The sequence below is a fragment of the Opisthocomus hoazin genome, chromosome 1 (assembly GCF_030867145.1).
Source record: "Opisthocomus hoazin isolate bOpiHoa1 chromosome 1, bOpiHoa1.hap1, whole genome shotgun sequence".
NCBI classification, from domain to species: Eukaryota; Metazoa; Chordata; class Aves; order Opisthocomiformes; family Opisthocomidae; genus Opisthocomus; species Opisthocomus hoazin.
The window spans coordinates 123,517,964-123,537,845 of record NC_134414.1 but is presented as its reverse complement, the minus strand read 5'-3'; the positions used below and the strand labels follow the sequence as shown (position 1 = coordinate 123,537,845).

The 19,882-nt window shown below is 42.3% G+C and overlaps 1 protein-coding gene across 5 annotated transcripts in view; it reads right to left on the bottom strand.

Moving 5' to 3' along the window:
• Positions 1–19,094, bottom strand: part of POU2F1 (POU class 2 homeobox 1) — a 108,775-nt gene extending 89,681 nt beyond the window's left edge. For 4 of the 5 annotated variants that reach the window (XM_075434599.1, XM_075434608.1, XM_075434630.1 and 1 more), the window contains exon 1: positions 18,996–19,065. In XM_075434599.1, the coding sequence (XP_075290714.1) occupies positions 18,996–19,059 (64 nt within the window). In that variant the 5' untranslated portion in view covers positions 19,060–19,065. Of the gene's footprint in view, positions 1–18,995 lie in introns of all 5 variants that reach the window. The other variant, XM_075434638.1, reaches the window with a different exon arrangement.
• Between the last annotated feature and the right edge of the window lie 788 nt (positions 19,095–19,882).

The window sequence follows — 19,882 nt, the reverse complement described above, 5'->3', positions numbered from 1 at the left end:
TATTCAGGTATTCTGATCTAGCATTGTGCCACTCTCTGGAAGATCATAGGTGACAGAGTCAATGATTCTTACGACCAATAAGCAAAGTCAGGAGCAATTCACATCAAATACAAAGTCTGTCATCTATGCTCCTGCAAGCCTGGATGGTTAAAGACTTTCTCATTTCTGTCTGGTGGGTTTGGGGAAGGAGAAAGAGAGGAAAGAAAAAAAATTTTATGACACTCCTGGTGGAAATATTATCACAAGAAAAAAAAAAAGCAGACCACATCAAAATATTCAAATGAATATTTAAATATGATCAATCCCACCACCCACCCCACCACTGCCAAAAGAAAACAACAACTGAAGCCTAGCAATATGTATCTCACTCAAGCTTTTTATTCACAAGGTGGGCTGGAGTGCCCTTGTGCAACCACTACTCTGTCCTAAGCACCCTGCAAACACTTGGCATCGTTTTATTTTTGCTTTCAATTTACTTGGACTTCAGAAAAAAAAAAAAACAAAAAAAGGAAAAGAAAAAAAAAATCTATCTAAAAAGGTCTTTAAAATTAATTAACCACAAATAAGGAGAGACATGGCGGGAGGGTGGAGAGCAAAACTGGACAGAATCAGAGATTGTGTCAACCAAACTAAGTTTGCATCACACATAACAAATATCAGAGGAAAGTCATCAGAAGAGGAATTACATTTTTATGATAAAGATGAGGGGTGAACACAAGAGAAAAAAATGAGAGGAAAGCTGTGTAAGGTTTCACTTCTACAAGCAAAAAAAATCCATCTCTATTCTTTCGCTTCTGAAAGGCCATAAAGAATAAAATACTCCAGCTGTTAATTTTAAGATGGCTTTGCTTTCTTACTTCCTTTTGGAACTTGAAAAGTGATTTCAAACCAGTTCTTACCATTTCCTCCCCTCATTAGAAAATTCTGATCACACAACTAAAAGCACTGACACCTGGATGAGCTGAACTGCTTGCCAGTGTTACAGCAGGAAGAAATGAGGAGGAGAATTCATCAATTGCACTACTGAATATCAGTTCATTTATACAGAAAAAATGCGCATCTTATTGAATGAAAGCGACATGAAAGGAGAACACCTCTGCAGTGGCACATCATACTAGTATTTAAACAGTCAAGTGTTCAGGATATCTTTTTTAAATCTGAAAAGGAAATAAATCCAACACAGCTTCTCTAGCAAAGGTTCTGGAACAGAAAATATCAAGACACCCATGTTCTTCCTAACAAGTCGGCATGTCTTCTTCCTGTTGTAGACACTGCACAAATTAAAATACAAACCCACCAGCTGACCTCAACCAGTTGAGTTGTAGAGTTTCTAGATTTTTTTATTCTGGATCAAAGAACAGAACTATTACAATGTACATGTATTTAGTAAAACATGATGGTAAAAGGAATTCCTTTATTTCAAAAGAGATCTGTCACATGCACAATGCTCTACATGCTCTCAGAACTGAAATCATCCCTAGAAACCACATACGAAACCTTGTGATCCTCTCAGAGCTCAATAAATTCTGTTAGCTCTGCTGTAAGGGCCATGGACACCTATTTTAAAGGGAACATTTCAAGGATACTTCTCTTCAGTCTAACTAGATATCAACCTTCTATATTTAATATCCTCATCCTACAACTAATTGTTGCTGTCTACGTATGAAAAATAGAATTTACTGTAAACAGTGTCATTTTTTTTCTACTCAATCAATGCTATCTGAAAAACAGAAACCAATGCAAACACCACCAGTTTAGGGAGCCAGAAGAAACGCCCATCTCTGCCTAAAATCTTGAAGTTATGTTACTTGAACTTACTCCAGTTGCTCTTTTTTAATTACATGCATAAACAGATAACTGAATGACGAAAGAGTAAGTCCACTGACCCTAAGATTTCTCCTTCACCGTTTGTAACTTTTCTCTCAAGAAGCATTTGCTCCAACAATACATTGCAACTACAATCAGGCAAGTATCTCAATATCTACTACATCACAGACACAGATGTGACGTTCACCCACATGAATGCACTATTTATAAAGAATAAAGAATATGCAGAGTATTCTTTTCCTACAGAGCTGCTCTCTTCCTGCTATGTCTTTCTCCAAACACTTTCCAATGGCTTATTCCCCTGCCTTTGTACTTCCTTTCCCCCAAATCTCTTCTCCACCACAGCACTGCAACACAAGTAAGCATGCGTGTTTGATAAGCAAGGAGAGAATCTTAAGCAAGACACCAAAAAAGAAAAGAGTGTTAAAATATCTCCTTTCCCAAGCCTCCAAAACCCCAAATTATCCACAGAAAGCAAAACCAGAAACCAACAAGTTTAATCACAAAAGCTGCTGTATGTTACTGAAATTCGCCTTTCCTTCTCTCCATTCACTACAAAGGCAGCCTACATTTTGCTGCAAATGCAGGGTTAAAAAATTGGATCACCCAACATCATGAAATGGTGTTATCTTAAGCAAAGCTATCACTAGTGGTTTTCATTTACAATAATAATACAGAATATAAACCAATCTTTGAAAGTTAAGACATGCATATTATTCATGGTAATCTGAATCTACACAAGGAGCACTGCTTCATGCCTACTATTTGGCACAAAAGTCAAACTTGACCACCTGAGTCCTCACCTACACTGACCGTAGAGGGAGCCTCAGTAGGTTCAAATTAGTTAGGGATACATTCACAGAGGTCTTTGGAAAAAAAAAAAAAGACACAGTTAACCTCCTGTGGTTTTTTTTTTTGTACAGACAACTTTCACAAACTTTTTCTTGTTAACCACGTATTTCTTTTACTTTTAAAATACCATTTGTGTGTTGATGGGAAAGTAATTTCCCAAAATTTACATTTGTTTTTGAAGAGAAATTCAGGGCCCAGAAATGTATTCATCCTAACACCATTTAGATAACAGCCTTGAAAATTCCAAAAGGGCTATAGAAAACTTTCACCTTTTCTTTCTGTTCAAGTGGGATATTAGGACAGTTTGTTTCTTTACGTTTGTGCCTTAAGTACAGTATCTTCTACTGTGCTTTGGGACAACATAATATGCATGATAACATAGTACTTCAGCTGCTAATGGTGTGTTTCCGTTTCAGGAAAAATTACAACTTAGTGCCAAAAGGAGGACAGGGAAGTCCTTTATGAAGGAACTGCTGAAAAAGAATAGCCATTTTTTAAAGAAAATGTACTGTATTTCTAGATTTTTGTGTGCAAGGTAATGTTTCACTACTAAAGCAGGCACAGTAATTTCCCAAACTGATGATTTGATGCCTGTAATTTAATGATTACTGTTGAACCATGATTCATTTTATTATTTCATTTAACAATAATAGAGCAAGTGAGAAGAAACAATAGTTGAGGTCACCACAAAAAAACCCTCATGTAGCACAGATGCCAGCAGTTAACACTGAGTTGAAAAAAAGTTGCATGCTTAAGTACAACCAAGGTATCACATCTGACGATTAAACTCAAAGAACGTCAGAGAACGCTCTGGCAGTAAGTAATACATGAACTGAGGAAGTGTTGATTTTTTTTGGTTTCCCAACAAGGGGGGGGGGGGGGGGGGGAAGGCATTCTTATTGTCATAGCACTTCCAGCAAGTTGATATTAAAAAGGAGATTTCATGCCAAAGTCAGCTGTTTAATCAGATAAAGGCGGCTTTCTTATTTCCCATTGTATAGATCAAGTTGGCTACAGGAGCCACACAGAGCTTTGAGTAGCACATTTTTCCGTGAGGGCTGTATCGTTTGATCATAGCAAAGCACAAGGACTGCTGGGTAATCTGAATCAGAGCTGCAGAAAAAGGGAGCCAGGCAGCCTGCTGAGGCAAAGATAACCATGTCACCCCAGCATCCCACAGGACTCCCAATTGTGGACCCAGGTGTGTGGGTGAATCACCCATCTCCATTTACAAATTTGTCATGGAGGTTTTCATATGGCTCCCAATTAATGCTGCACGTTTTCTCCAAAGCTCATCCATAATGATTTTAATATATGCTTGTTAAGGCCAGCCCCCTGTACTGATGAAGATTCTCCTGATTGCCTTCACAATATTAAATTTCAAAACCTTACTGCGTTGAAAGGTGATATACAGAATTTTCTATATAGGTCTTTGCAAGAGATGTAGCCATTGATGAAGCCAATAAAACCCTGTCCTCTAAAGATAGAGGTTTTATTAGAGGACAGGACACATCTAAAGAGGTGTCTCTACCTGTGATGCTGTTCATAGCCTTCCCCAGCAGACTGGATGCAGCAAAGTACTGGTGGGTTAAGTCACCTGATACTCAGAATGATGACAGATGAACCCATTAATAGGTCAGAAGGGACCCTTGAGCAGGACCAAGTTTAGAAGCTCAGCTTTTCACCAGGTACTGTCCCTGAAATACCTCCCTGACATTTCCAGCCTCCTGACCTTTCTACAGTAGCAAGCAGCCCTTGAAGCCTCCATTTCTACTGTTAACTCCTCTTTCACACACTGCAGTTCTGAACCAAATTTGTTTCTGGGCTGTGAAGTGCTTGCTTCTGGCACTGCAAAATGACCCATCCAAGCATTTTAACTCTTCACTGAAGTCCTGTTCAAGCTGCTGACCTGTAGCAAAAGTCTTTAGAGCTGCAGCCAAAAAAAGTACCAAAATACCACCATTACTCCTAAGCCCCCAAACAAACACAAGCCACTATCTGCCACTGTATCCTGAAATGCAAGCTAATTACTTCACCAGTATTGCCATTCTTTCATGCACCACCAATACCAGTAATAACTTATAAGCTAGGTTCTAGTCTGTCTGTATAAACAAAGCACGTAGAAGCCTGTAATGTGAACTAGGCACTAATGTACTACCTTGGTTCTATGCTGTATTTTTAAGTAGAAGCAACAGCACTGAGGCAATTCCAGCCAGTTTACTTATTTTCTGAGTCCCAGTGGCCAAGAAAATAACTGGTTCTCATAGCAGAATTTGGAGTGGATGAAAGTTTTGGGCGCTTCATTTAATAATCCTAAAAGGAAATGCTTGGAGGGGGTAGTGTTTCTTTGTTCTTGCTTCCCCCTCCCACATCATCAACCCATTCTCTTAAATGTTAAGTTTGAAGAAAGTGCACCAGGCTCTTTTCTGATCTATACAGTGCAGATAGGCCATACACCCATCCATTCATAAAAGAGAATAAGGGACTCACAGAGTAAAACTTTTTTTTGCTTTTTCCTTTCCGAGTTTCCTTTCATTTTCACACACTGAAGTTTTGTAAAGAGAACATTTTTCTGAAGCATTTAAAAAAAACTTTTACACTCGCCTTTCACTTCTTCAGAAGAATTTGCATTGCCAGGCACCTGTAGTCCAGAGATTTAAATTCCATATATATTCAGCCTGGTACTGACATCCATGATACTATTTCTAAATGCAACACTCATTGATACAAACACTGCTGGGAACTGAATGACCTAATCTCCACGTGACTAAAAAGTTAGTTTTGAGTTAGCAATTCTTCACGCATAGTTATGTCCGTTTGCCATTAAGAAAGCCATTATTACTTCCAGCAGTTTAATCCTAGAATCCTGGACTAACCCAGGCTCAAAGAGATCTCGAAAGAGCATCTGGTCCAACCTTTTGTGGGAAAGGGAGCCTAGATAAGATTCTCTAGCAACCTGTCCAATAGCATCTTGAAAACCTGCAAGTTTAGAAAACCCTTAATGTTTAGAAATGAACAGAAACAAAAAATACTCCACCTAAATTACGAAAGGCTATTCTGAGAACCATGTAAACCTAGTCTAAAGACCAAAAGCTTTAGCAATCAAATCATATTAGTACTCTTAAATTAGTAAAACCCTTCACATGCATAGGCATTACAGTAAGACAAAAGTGTTTACCATTTTAAAAAGCATTTAGAGAATTTAACACCAGCTATGCTATCAATAGCACATTTATGCTGATTAAAGAAAAAAGCTACTCATTCTAAGCACAGCTGTTACCAACAGAAACTAGGAAATTCTCAAGCACAGGACCTCTGCACTCAGGTAATGAGAACAGTACCTGCAACAGTATTTTGCAGTTTGCTCCCCCTCTTAGTAGCTTATTAACAAAAACATCCATCGTATATTCTTAACTCCAGCTGCAGCATGCCGTAATTCAACTTCCACGATATGCTTATCATAAATGACAGGCTACAGAGTATTTTTTCTCCTTTGCAGAAAGACAGCTACAACTTTGATTTTCCTGTTATGTTTTTCATCAGCCTTACACACTGTCCATGACATCCTCCCACTTGCTAGTGGGTGCTTTTCATGTCTCCATCTTTCTTCAGAGGAAGAAAAATGTAAAGAGGTCATTTAATTCTATCCTCACCTAAATGGATATTTGCTCAATACAGTTTAATGCAAATGATCCCTGCAGCAGTAAGCCACAGAAAGAAATCAGCACATCCTGTATTTTCTGCTGCTATTAGAAAGGTTTTCAGCACACTGACAACATACTTAGGCCCTACCTACACATAGAAGCTACCTTTGTCAAACTGAGCCAAAGGTGAAGAACCTTTACTTGCCAAGGCCAAAAAAAGCCTTACAAAATACCACTTTAACACACTTTGCGTTATTCACTGATAATGTCAAGTCAGATGGACCAGAAGTCTCAGGCAATCTTTGAGTTAAGCCAATAAGCCAGCTCTAAACAGACACACATTTATGTCAACAAGAAATTCAGTCTAAACTCCATGTTTTCATTGGCATTTTTACTGGGGCTAAATTTGGAAGTCATATCACTTTAAAAATATAGAGAAAACACTACATACTTTGACTATCAGAAAGCAATGGGGGACAGGGTGAGAGCATGCACTGAACAGTCAGCTCTGCTACCTGTGAAATGGAAGTGCACAACCCGGTGACAAATGGAAGCGCTCAGAGAGCGGAAAACAGCCGACCATTTCCGAAGGCTGATGGGCAGGAAGTTTCCTGGTACAATCTGTGGGTCAACAAACCCCTGAAAAGAGACTAAGAAAACAGTTCACCTCCTTCGGAAAAGAATAGGACTAAGAAAAGCAAGCCAGAATTGAACAAATTATTCTGGGAGAAGAGACATAACAGCACACTGCTACTCTCATATTTTCAGTTTTAAAAGTACATACATTTCTCTCAGCTGAAAAGAATCACATTTGAGTGATGAAAAGAAGGCATTTTCCTCTTCATTCCTATCAGAAAACTTTTGGGGTAGTATAGCTGAAACAGGTCTAGATAAATAAAAATGCAAGGTCTCAGTTTCCCAGACTCTGGAGGTGAATTTAAAGGTAAGCAGCAAATAGGTTTACTTTGAGAGAGAGGTCTGGATTGTATCAGTCATCATTATCACATAATAAACAAGTCACAGTACGACGCGTAGATGCTTTTTAGTTTGCTAGCAAGATCTGAAGAAAACTGAGAATAAAGATAAAATACACTGCAGTGAAGTCACTGTACTGAATTCATGACATCATAATTGTTGCCATGGCAACTAGCTAGTATCAAGCACAGAATACCGCCTTCACTGCAGAATCAAGGAGCACCTGTGCTGCCACAAAAGAAATGTTCTTATTCAAACACAAATCTAGTCAACAACACAGGAAACAAGATATTACTGTAAGTAAATTGCCTTTTCAATGCCTCTTATTTTGTTCACCTGGTGTGAGACTTTTTAAACACTCGGGCACACATAAAGAGGTCTGATAAAGTATACACATGATAAAAAGTGTCTAATTGAAAAAATGATGTTTTTCTTCCACAGTGTTCCTCAATTTTTCCAGTACAGAGTAATTCTTCTCTTTGGGCTTTCCTCTCCTATGCATATGACTGAAGTCATATACAACAAATCTCTGTTCAGACACAAAACAGACAGCAAAAACTCCAAAGAAAGGGGGGGACCAAAACACATTTTCCAGTGCTTATTTCAACAAGCCAGGCAGATAGTCAAACTCGAACTGTCACACAGCAGCAGAACTAATTGATAAAGAACATATTCCACATTTAGAGCCCACAACTCCTTCTGTTTAAGGACTGCCCCCGCAGGGCCTTCAAACACCAGTTGTGTGTTTTTCATGCACTCACTAAACGCAATGCTTCAAATCTGCAGGGCTCCAAGAACAGCCCTAAAGTAGCTGTCTCATAACATCATCCCTCTTCCTCTAAACAGTCCTCTTTTACATAAGGAATATTTGCTGTTCCCAGCTTCTCACCATTCACAAATAGAAAAGCTTCAGAAATTAAGTCTTTTTGAAAAAAAAAGATAAACAGTTGACAGGTCACAATTAGGTTTGTGACTAATGGTTAAGTATTTAATGCATTAATGCCACATTTGATGACGCAATCTCAAATATTTGTTGAAACAAACCACTCAGTATTACAAAGGCATATGAAGGAAAACACACCTGAAAATTAACTTCATATTAACTTGCTGAATAAAAAAGTCAGACCTGTAGATCAGTAATACCAGTGAGTGTTCCACAGTTCAACCTTAAGAGTTGATTAGCACCAAAGAAATTGTTTCAAAACAAATTTTAACAAACAGGCCACACTATATAGTAAACAGTATGCTTATTTGCTAGTCTTCCACATGTTTTTAAAAACCTTAAGGAACAAATGGTGCCTTTGGTGATAACAACTTGTGTATACAAGCATATATCCTAATACACCAAATACAGTTAAGACAACTGCCACAAACTCAGAAAACTGAAAGAAGTTGATAAAATCTCAAGCAAGTTGCGTCAGAAATGCAGAGTTCTCAACTGCTCTGCAATTCTGAGTACAAATTTCTTGAAGTGCCTGTATTATACAAGTCACAGACCTATTTGTGATGTAAACACAGGACAAATGGCAATGACATTCCTTTCCTCGTTGGAGTTTGCGAACTCAGGATTGTATGGTTTGATTGTTTGACTCCTTCGCTGTTATCCCCAATGTTGTACCCTAACTGTTACCAATAAAAGAAAAAACGAAATGATGACATTGTGGTACACCCCACCTACACCTCCAGTCTCCGTGGTACGTAGGGACTATATTGGGCACTTGTGATCATGACGCGTGTTAGTAAACACAGCATTTCTAGCTCTAACCCATACAATAGGAAATAACTACTTAAGTAATGAAAAAAATACTACTGTGCCTGAAGTTAATTTTGCTTTTTGAAAGACTGACAGATTAACTGATCCCTTAAGCAACTAATGTGTGCTCTCTATGTGCACGCAGAAAAATATGGATTGTCTCAAGACTTTGGGGAGCTTCTTATATACCTTTAAAAGGAACTTGTTGAATTAGGTTTTTCTCAACAGTCCTTCTGCTAGGTCTAACTTTTGCTTATGTAAACACTAGATAGGGGAATGAGAAGATGCAAGTGCTGGCCCACCTTTGTAAACGTTTTTTTTCCTGCTATTATTCATTTATCAATATTATAACAGAAGCAACAACTGAAAATCTTCTGCTAGGATCTTTAGAGGTGCCCACAACACTTGCAAACCTGACTAGAGACACCACAACACAGTCTACCTGTCCCTCCTCTCTCCCCCAGCAAACCAAGCTGAGAAAGGCTAGGGGATTTAAGATGCCAAACAACTATTCTGGCTCTTTATGCCTTTGTTCAAATTTCCATATAGCAAATCCTTTCCACTGCTGCAGAGCTCATCATCCACAGTTACAAAAAAGCGTATAAGCACTTAAACAAAATGCTGTATCTTCCAAAAATAGCTGTTAGTTTATAAATAATTATGTTTATTACAGATATTATTAAAGTGTTACAAGACCTGCCTGGATCTTTTTTTAATTTTAACTATGTTGAGAACAATATTAATGAAGTAGTTTTTCCCAACACAGGAATGGCTGAAGTACATTCTCACGAGGTTTTAGGGCACTGGGCTTTAGTCAGTCCCTAGTATATTTGTAACAAGTCCCTTTTGCACCACTGAACTGAACCATGTAAGGTGCAGTCACCAGTAGACACCTAGGAAAGAATATAAGAACAGGGCAAGCAGAGAAACAGTTCCTTTGATTACATTCCCAAATGCCAAGAATTTGCAGCTCAGCACTTGCCTGAGCCAGAGGTGAAGAACAACATGCAACAGACTGCTTAGCTCTTCTTTGTACAACCTTGCACACAAGGGGCGGGGGGGGGGGGGGGAGAAGGTAAGCAGTAAAGGTTAGTTTAAAACCAGACAGATGAAAAATTTCTGAAACTTTCGAGGAATTTTTTTTTTTTTTTTTTTGCCAAACTGAGCAAACTCAACTTTGGAAAACGATCAGGTTTCTGGTTTACACTTTTCCCCCTGTGTCCTCATTTGAGAGCTTTGACTAAAAGTCTGCCCTACCTCTGCCCCGACTTCAGCACGATTTCCTAAGGCAACGGTTGGCAAAATTTGCTAGGCAGCGGTGCAGCCTGGCAGCTGATGGCTTCCTCCTTACTTTGGTACATCCATCCTAACCAAAGAGAAGCGATGCTGGCAGTGAAATAATAGTTCGATAAAGGTTAGCAATTATGTGATTCAAACGACTTGCCATGTGAGACAGTGTGACTAATTTGAAGTCAGAAGCTATGAGACCTCGGACTAAATAAATATATAGAAGTGTTAGTTCTCATTTGTTCTGAAAGATACTCCTAAGTTCCCAAGTTTAGCTAGCTTTGCTGCTACAAGCTGTCTAAAGTAACTATTTTCTGACTGAAATGGAACAGCAAGTAAAGATAACCTTATGATAAAGTCCACGTAAGGGAAATGACTTGTAAATTGCATGCTTCATTTGAGATACTGGAAATACTCATAACAATTTACATTATGTTGATCTGAACTACACAAATTCAATAAAAACAGAGAAGTACCACTGGAAAGTTCAATAAAGCCTGAAAAGTACCCTGTCTTTCTAACCCTGAGAACAGACACCCTCATTCAGAAACAAACATTACAAGTGGAAAGTTAACTGCTGCCTTTGCCCTCCTACCTCCAGTTTCTTCACACAATCCCAACCCATTTCTACCAGAAGCTAGGACACAGTTTTACACAGGCTTTGTCAAAACAGACAATAGTCCAGAAAGTGACGGCCAAATATTCTTCCTGCTGAAGTTCCCACTTCTTTTTGGCAGCAGCCCACTCTTAAATTGGATTAAGCGTAACATGAACTGTACCCTCAGGTATGATGACAAAGCAACTCGGACGATCCCTCACTCACACACTTTCGTCAGAATTATCTGGGCTACTTCAGGCAGCTTAGATCACAGTCTTTACTAACCCACCTAATTTCAACTGAAATGGCTTAGACAGTAACCGAATAGGCAGACCCACCAATAGATGCAAAGGAACAGGAAACTCCAACTGTCAGAAGCAGTAATGTCTTCTACTGCTACAGACAGAACTAGAAGAAAATGCCCCCAGCCCAAGCTTTCTGGTACTTCTTACAAAGCATGTGTACACGCAGGTATGTGTACATGCATTGGAGGATAGGGTGGGAAACACTCCCGGAGGAGTGGGTAGGGAGGGGAGGTAACATTTCCTGGCTTATCCATGTATCTCTGCAGCCTTAGAAATAACCATATTCAAATATCTATTTAAACCTACATTTGAAAATTCAAATAAAAGTGATAACCTACTAAAGATCAACAAGTAAATAACAAAATTATGAATAATTAGAAAGGCATCTTTGTGAGAGGATTCCCAGAAGAAACATGGATCTCATTTCTCATTCAGTAGGCTGTATTAACTAATAATGTAGAAATGAGTGATTCATGAAACATCTGAAACATTTCTACCTGTATTCACTGTATACTCCTCTGCCTCAGCTATATCCAAGTAGTATAAAGCTACAACTTTACACTGGTATGGTCAGACACAAATTACTAAGTCACATGGTATTTTTCAAATAAAACTGAATCATCGAAAGGACAAAGAGAACAAATAGTGAAGGAGATCACTGCAAAAAGGATGGTGGCTTCCTAACAGCTCTTAAAGAAAAGGAGGAGAAAAAAGCCAGCTACATCTCCAGCCTGATTCAACAGGTTTTTCTACATGTATTTTTAAGTTCTCAAATCTATTTACTATTTTAGTAACTTAGCCGTTCATATCTTCCTTTTCCAAAACTTCATGCCCTGTCCTACAGGGTCAAACATGCCATACATGCTACTTCATTCCTATACAGCCAAATCTGATTTCTGGGAAGAAAAAAAATAAAAGGAACCATGAGCAAAAGGTTCCTTGTCACAATATCATGATTTATAGAAAAGAGAAATCTGTCTCAGACTGATTGTGTTAAATGGCTGAAGCAGTTACACTTGGGGGTTTTTGTGGGGGTTGGTCTTTTGGGTTTTTTGAAAGGCTGCTTTACAGGGATATCTGTCCAAAATTTAGCAGCAGTAACAGTGTCTGTAATTTCCCAAGTACTTTTGCCAATATGTCCTTTTAAGCCACAGTCCTTTTTAGAGAGGTTTCTCACTGTAAGCAGTACTAAAATAATGGGAGCCGCTTAATGGTCTCATCCACAATTTTTATTTAAGGGTTTCTGCCGTGGCTATCATTAATGCAATCATACCTATGACAGCAACAAACCACACCAAATTTTCAGCATCTATTGGCTTCTAAACTACTCTCTTACTTAGGTGCAGTTTCATCACTGGCTTCAGTGATCTATGTAGCCTGCTGCTAGAATCGGAGGTCCAGCATAGTGTCCACAGCTATACATTTCTATCGCTTCCCTTCGGCCAGTACCATTTTAGATCAACTCGAGTTCATCAACTCAACTGTGGTTTATGTCAATCTAAAAGCAAAGTTATACAATATAACTGAGCTAACCAGAATGCTTGCTGCTGCTTTTGAAAAGAGGAAGCTTCATTTCTCTTCCTTCTTTCCCCTTCCTCCACTTTCACTCACATGGTTCTACCCTCTCTCTTGCACTTTAAGGCCTTTGTTGAGCCAATTTCAACTCATAAACCAAAGATCTAAAATTATTTGGGGCTAGTTTTCCACTGGGTTAGCAAGTTAAGCTAGAGCATCCCGGAAACCAGTAAGTGCTAGGATGGGTGCCAAATAAGTAGTAGGATCACATGGCTGAGAACATGACTCCCCATTTATGCCAACAGGAAAGCCATCCGAGAGAATAAAATTATACAAAGACTTGGGTCAACACGTATGCTTCTTGTTCCCTTCCTTGATTGGTACTGCTGTTTGTCTAATCTCATTGTAAGCCAGTTCAGAGAGCTAAACCAACAAAAAAACTATTCATTATTTTTGGCAAGGCTTGTTTTCTGCCAACATAATTCCCTGAACTAGCTCACCAAGGGAATGAGGCAAGCATCTGCACCAGTGCAGAGAAGGGGGCAGGAACACTCAGGGCAATGAGGACAGGCCCAGGCTGATTTAAACCGTCATTGACCTGCATACCCTACAGCAGACCTACATCACATCGTAGTTAGAACTGACAATAATCTGTGCCTTTACAACAGGAGGCCTTCATTGCTGGTGAGAGTGCACCAACAGTGCCAGCACTGAAACATCCTAAGCAAAGTTTAACCTGGGCACAAGCTTGGATGATTACATGTAAAAGCAGAAGACTCACAGTACTCCTACCTTCAGAAATACTACAAAACAACATCTCTGTGAAAGTGTGCGCTGTAAGTCCTGTTACACAGATGTAGTCCAGAACAGCAAAGCAAGCAAAACTGGTGACCAACTCAGGATTGGAACCCAGTAAATCCTTTATACTAAGCCAACACTTAATCACCCAACTGTGTTGTTTATTAACCCTAAACTAATTCAATTAGCCAGTAGCAGTCTATAAAAAAAACTCCTTTTGCAAAGACTTTGTAATGCACTAGAGTTCATAATTTATAATACAGTTATGTTAACAAATGTGGATATTTCCTAAATAGTTGTGAAATAAGAAACTAGGGAAAGGAGTAATACTGAGATCTTAAGTAATTATTTCCTTTTCTACAGAGAAAAATAAGCACGCATGAAGCAGCATGAGGGCCTATTCACACAACCCAAGAAATTTCATGCATAGAGCTATAGAAAGAGAAATACATCTATGTACATGTTTTTTCTTGGATTAGCAACTGTCAAACAGTTTCAAGGGAAATACAAGCAATTACTCAAAACACACTAACCAAGACCAGTATCTTTCCTTTAAATTTATGTCCTGCACTCAGTCCAACAAATCCCACATTTAACTTGCCCTGTGCAACAATGCAACACAATAGGAAGAGGGGTGGGAAAATTTGTGAACGCAGAAGCAAATCTCTGCAGTAGTAAACAGCCAGCACTGCAAGTCTATCCAGCAACATGAGACAGTCTTTCATTCACATACTAGCTTAAGCACTCAAACCAAGCATATCACATTTGGGACACTCAAGTCATACTTAATTTTGTTCAACACCTTCTTTTGACAATAGCTTTGTCACAGAGACTGAAAATACATATGTCATAAGAGACAGTCATTTGCCAGAACTGTCGCTTAGTCTCTCAAGATAAAAATAATAAAGCTGTAAGTGCAAGCAGCAGAGGCTGCCTAATTGTCAGCTGTGTTAAATATCAGTATCAAGATTATTCTCCTATGGGCAACAACAGTTTGAGGGGAATAAAAAATAATGCTGGAAAAAAGGCAAAAAAATTAACTGACTAGATTTGTATATTAAAAATGCTGTAATCTGAAGTCCTGAACTTCACAGGAGCCAAAATTTGAGGAAAGCAAATGAAAACTTACTGCACGCTAGAAAACACTACTACAAATTTGCCAGAGAACCAGGAGAGAAAACCAACATGTCTATGGAGGAGACAAATACTATTTAACAGAAAGAAGCTGGACAACAGGTCAATCAAACAAAAACATTCTGGACAGCATGGACAAAACATTTACCCCAAAATTATTTGCATCATTGCACATCAGAACTTATAGAAAACTGCAAAAATGCACTACTCAATGCAGAATTTACCACTTGAAATTTGGAAAAGATTATTTGAGTGACAATGGTGTTCAAAACCTCATTATTCTGGGCAATACATTATTACGATCGAGCAGAAGTAGGAACAACACTTCTTCATGCCACATAAAAGACTCCTAACACAGATTATGTTGGTGCTTCCTAGGTTTAACAGACAGACCAAGCTGAAGGCTACACCCCACTGATTCCATCAAGTGAGGCAACTCCAGACATCATCACCATTACTCGCCAAGACAAGCACTCAGAAGCTATCCACATTCAGGACCAGGAAGTCAGTATTAACACTTCTTTGCTTGAATTATTAGTGCAGGCTAATCTTTGAGAAATGGTTAGTGACAACAAACCTGAGATATTTTTCCTCTTAAAATGACAGGGTGGGAAGCTCAGATTCTTCTCCCTTACTCCTAGGAAGTGAGGAGTAAGCTCTAGCTTCTCTAGTTGTGAAATCAGCATACTGACACACACCTTCCCAATTCTGCTCCACACGTGGGGCGGCATGGCTACTGACACAGCTTAGTCTGTTTTCCAACCAGCTGTTAGATTGGTAAGTTTTGGTCAGTTGTGAAAGCAAAAAGAAAAAACAGAAAAAAAAAAGTGCAAAAAGGCAGAGCCGCCTTGATAACTAAGCAGAGGTAATCAGATCAGGCAGTGGAACTATTTCACAGGGAGGACAAGCCTTCTTCCTTCTACCCATAATAAAATAAAAGCTGATAGGGCAGTCAAAACAGGAGAACATATTCCCCTTGTAAGAACTAGGACGCACTGCAACAGTAGCAAAACCCTCCATTCTCACCACTGCCAGGTAGTCCACAGGCAAGAAAAAAAAAAGCTTCTTTTACTCTCCCACCCACCACTGATAGCGAAGGTCCAAGAAGCAGCTTAAAATCTGACACCCACAAACTAACATAAAAGTCCTTACTCAAGACTGAGAACTAATACCCACGCACAAGTCTCGGCACCTTCTGACGAGTGAAGATGATGCCAGGGTTTACAAAAAGGAGCTTACCACTAACATGTTGCCGATGGGCTTCACTGGTGAAGACACACTTCAATCTGCATCATGTTCCAGTGAAATTTTAAGCTACCACACAGGCACACAAATATATGTTTGAAAGAAATACATCTGTATTCTGGCATGTAGATATCTGAACTCAGTGTTGTAAAACCCAGCTCAGCTATAAGACTGCACAAGGCCACTGTCCAGTATTCCATTCTATAAAAATTACTGAAACGTCAGTGACAAAGAAATTTTGTTTGCAAGATGCAATGTACATTTTTATCACGCTGGATAAAATATCTACAGTCTCAGCAGTGGTTAAATTGCTGCTATAAAGGAAATTGTCCTCAGATAAATGGTTTCCCTATGAGAAGGTTTCAGTGCTACACCTCACCCCAGGTCAATAAATCAAATTAACTGCACCTTGTCCTCTGGCCAATGACATCATTGGCTTGACCACATCTTGTGAAGCGAGTGCAAAAACATATGCTATTTAAGGCATGAAATCATATTACTGCTTTTTGTCCAGCCAGCCTTGTGCTGTTGGTCTGTGAAACAGTCAGTCACCTGAACAGTCTCATTACTGCTTCTACAGATTTTTTTTTCCTTCTAGTATCCAAGGCCCATCTTCACCAAGGGTGAAGAAAAAGGATAAATAACGAGTCGTTATTTTTGAAATCAAAATGCCTTTCAATAGCTGCAGCATAGTATTTTGTCACAAATTAAATTTAGAACCAAACTACAAAATATGCCACCTGCATTTTTATGTGAACTCTCCTCCTAGTCATGTTTCAAAGACGTTTACATGCTAATCTGGCACAACTACTTTGAAGTACCCTGCTGTTAGGTCCGTTTTCTCCACAGAGTGAAAACAATGGTCCCTAATGAAAACCTACACTTTTATCTGAAACCCATCCCTGCATAAATATTTTTTTTTAATTACTGCCTCTTTCTAATAAAATAGTCCATTTGCTTTCTTTCTAAGCAGACTAATATCTGTTTTCAAACTGAATTACTCCAGACAACTTAAGAGGATTAATTTCAATTTTCACTTGGTGTTCTCATGACACAATCATAGGAAACTTATCTTCCTTCCTAGACCCAGTACTGCCTAGTAGTATCTTCTGTCTTGAAAGACAAATCTAAATGAAAGAAAAAAAACCCCAACCCAGAACAGTCAAAGATACAAGCAGTGACAAAAGCATCTGACACACTTGCACTGTTAAACTGTATCCACGCTATACAAAAAGAAGGTGAATAAGATTATCTTCAATGTATTCAATTCTGTTTGTGTTCAGAGCGAGGAGGAAAGCTGTTCAGATTTTGAGTGTGTCTTCTGTAGCTCTCTCAGTGCCAGCAAACGTAAATTAGAAGCAACTCTCCTTTAAGGAAAAGAATCAAGGACAAAGGGACCAAAAATGCCCAAGCCTCTGAAAAGCAGATATGAAAGGAACAGCTTTACAGTCTTGAGTTGCTATAAATTAAAAATAAGCTCCTTATTTAAAAGACATGAGTGTTTGAGAATCTATGAGTAGATCTGATGCTGCTCAAGCCCCAGGAGGGTTTTGTTTTTGCTGGCAGGGGTGGAATGGAGATGGGGGGGTCATTTTGGTTATTAGTAAATAAATCAAGCAGCAGAGAGTGAGGCCTAGGCGCCTGCCAGAGGAGCCAGGGCCTAGCTCTCCCCCCTCCTCTCCTCACACAGCCTGGGTTTGATCTCGGGGCCCTGCGGGTTGCCAAGAAAATTTAAAAAAAGCGAGAGAGCGAGAAAGAAGAATCATATTGAACCACAAAAGCACATGGGGCGAATGTAAAATATAAACACGGCGTTGGGCTCTGAGTGGCTGTTATTAAAGGTCTGAATTACTAAACATGAGAGGCGGGGAAAGCCAGGCGGCCATTTCAATAATATAAACCTCCCCGAATTAGACATTATTCAAATGAGAAGGACAGGGAGCGAGAGCGAGCGAGGGAGAGGGACGGGACCTGCACCCGTCGTGAGAGCCCGCCGGGGCTGCCGGCACCACCACCCGGCCCGAGGGGCCGCTGCCCGACCCGGGGTGGGGGGGCCTTGCCCCGGGGCCGCTGCACCCCGCTCCCCCCGAGCCCGGGGAAAGTGGGGGGAAGCAGGAGGAGGGCAAACGCCGCCGGGGCAAATCCAGCCTTCGGGGGTGCAAACACGCGGACTCTCCCGTCGGAGAGGGGCACGGAGAAACCCTGCCTGCACACACCCCCCCCCCAAGTCACCCCGCACTGAAACTGCCCTTCACACAGGGGGGGCCGGGGGGCTTTAAATAAAAAGCCAAACCACGCTCCCGCCCTACCCCTCCCCGAGGCCATCCGCACCCATCCATCCCATGCCTGCAGGCCCCAGTCTCTGGGGAAATAACCCTGGCTGGGGGAGGGCATGAGGAGGAGGGCGGGGAGGGGGGGGAAACGAGAGGAGAGATGAGGGAACCAAGTCTTTCACCCTCACCCGGCCCCACCGAGGGGCCAGCACCCCAGTCCCCCTCCGTCTCGCCGCCGCCGTGCCGGCGGGGGAACCCTGCCCCCAGCCCGGCGGGCCGTGCCCCCTCCCGCGGCCCCCGCCCGGGACCGCTCCAGCAGCATCCCCCCCCCCCCCCCCCCCCCCCAAGCTATGAATATGTAAAGCGGCTTTTATTGCGGGCGTGCGAGCCGGAGGGGAGCCCGGCCGGGTGGCGGCCAGCCACCTCCGACCGCTTTTGGGTGCGGGGATGCCTGCCCCCTCCCGGCTTCCCCCCCCCCACCTCCGACCCCACCGCCTGGCCGTCGCGCCGCCGCCCCCCATCGCCCCGCTGCCTGCCCCGGCGCCGGTGCCCCGGCCGTGCGGGCGGGTGCGAGCGCGGCTCCGTGTGAGGGAGGGAGCGTGTGTGCGTGTGTGTGTGTGTCTCCCCGCACGGGGAGGCTGCTTTCCTTCTTCCCCCCCCGCTCCCTCCTGTGCCGTTAATTATAATAATCCTGAGTACTAATAAATTATGCTAAGCGGGGCGGGCGGGCGGCGGGGGGGCCGCGTGTGCGAGTATGAATATGAATATGTAAAATGCAGTAATGATTACCTGCCGCTGCCGCCACCGCCGCCGCCGAACTCTCATCTTGACTCGCTGCTCCTCCGTCCGCCATTTTGAATATTTTAACCAAAATCGGCCGCCCGATAAACCCTCCCTCGCTCCCGGCCCCCCCCCTCCTCCCCTCCTCCTCCCCTCCCCCCGCCGCGCGCCCCCTCCCCCCGCCGCCCTACTGCGCAGCCGCCAACCGACGGCCCCGCGGCCTCGCTCTGCGCCTGCGCAAACTCCCCTCCTCCCCCGCCCTCGCCGGCCGCCTTCGCGTCGGGCGTGAGGCGCGTCGCTGCGCACGCGCCGAGCGAGGGAACGCGCTAGCTTCCCCAACCCCCCCCCCCCTCCGCCGGGCAGCTTTCGCGCGGCACGGCGCAGGCGCGCGGCTGCCTTCCCTTCACCTCTGGCCGAGGGCTCGTTAATGTGTAAACCGTCGCGCGGCGGGCCCGCGCGCTTTTGTGCTGGGGGGGTGGGGGCAGGGGGCGCGGGCGCTTGCGCAGTCGGGGCTGCCGGCGGCCCCGGGGGGGGGGGGGACGAGGGCGCCCGGCCGGGCCCGCCGCTGTCTGAGGGGAGTCCACCCCCCCCCCCCGACCGCGCGGCGCCAGGGGCTCCTTGGCGGAGCGAAGGCTGGTACGGGTTAACGGCGGCGGGGCAGCGAGGAGCCGCTCCCAGCCGAGGGGGCATTTCCAGCCCTGCCTTCGTTAACTGTTCAGCCCCCGGACCCGCCAGGGAGCAGCGCAAATCGTTAGCCGCGGTGGTAAAAGAGAGGCGACTGGATGACAAGATCTTCAGACGCAGCCGTTAGGCTGAAAGGGCGCTTCGAAAAGAGCTGTGTCTGCGAGCGGTGGTGTGAAAACACCTCTCGTAGCTGCGTCTGCACGACAGGTACT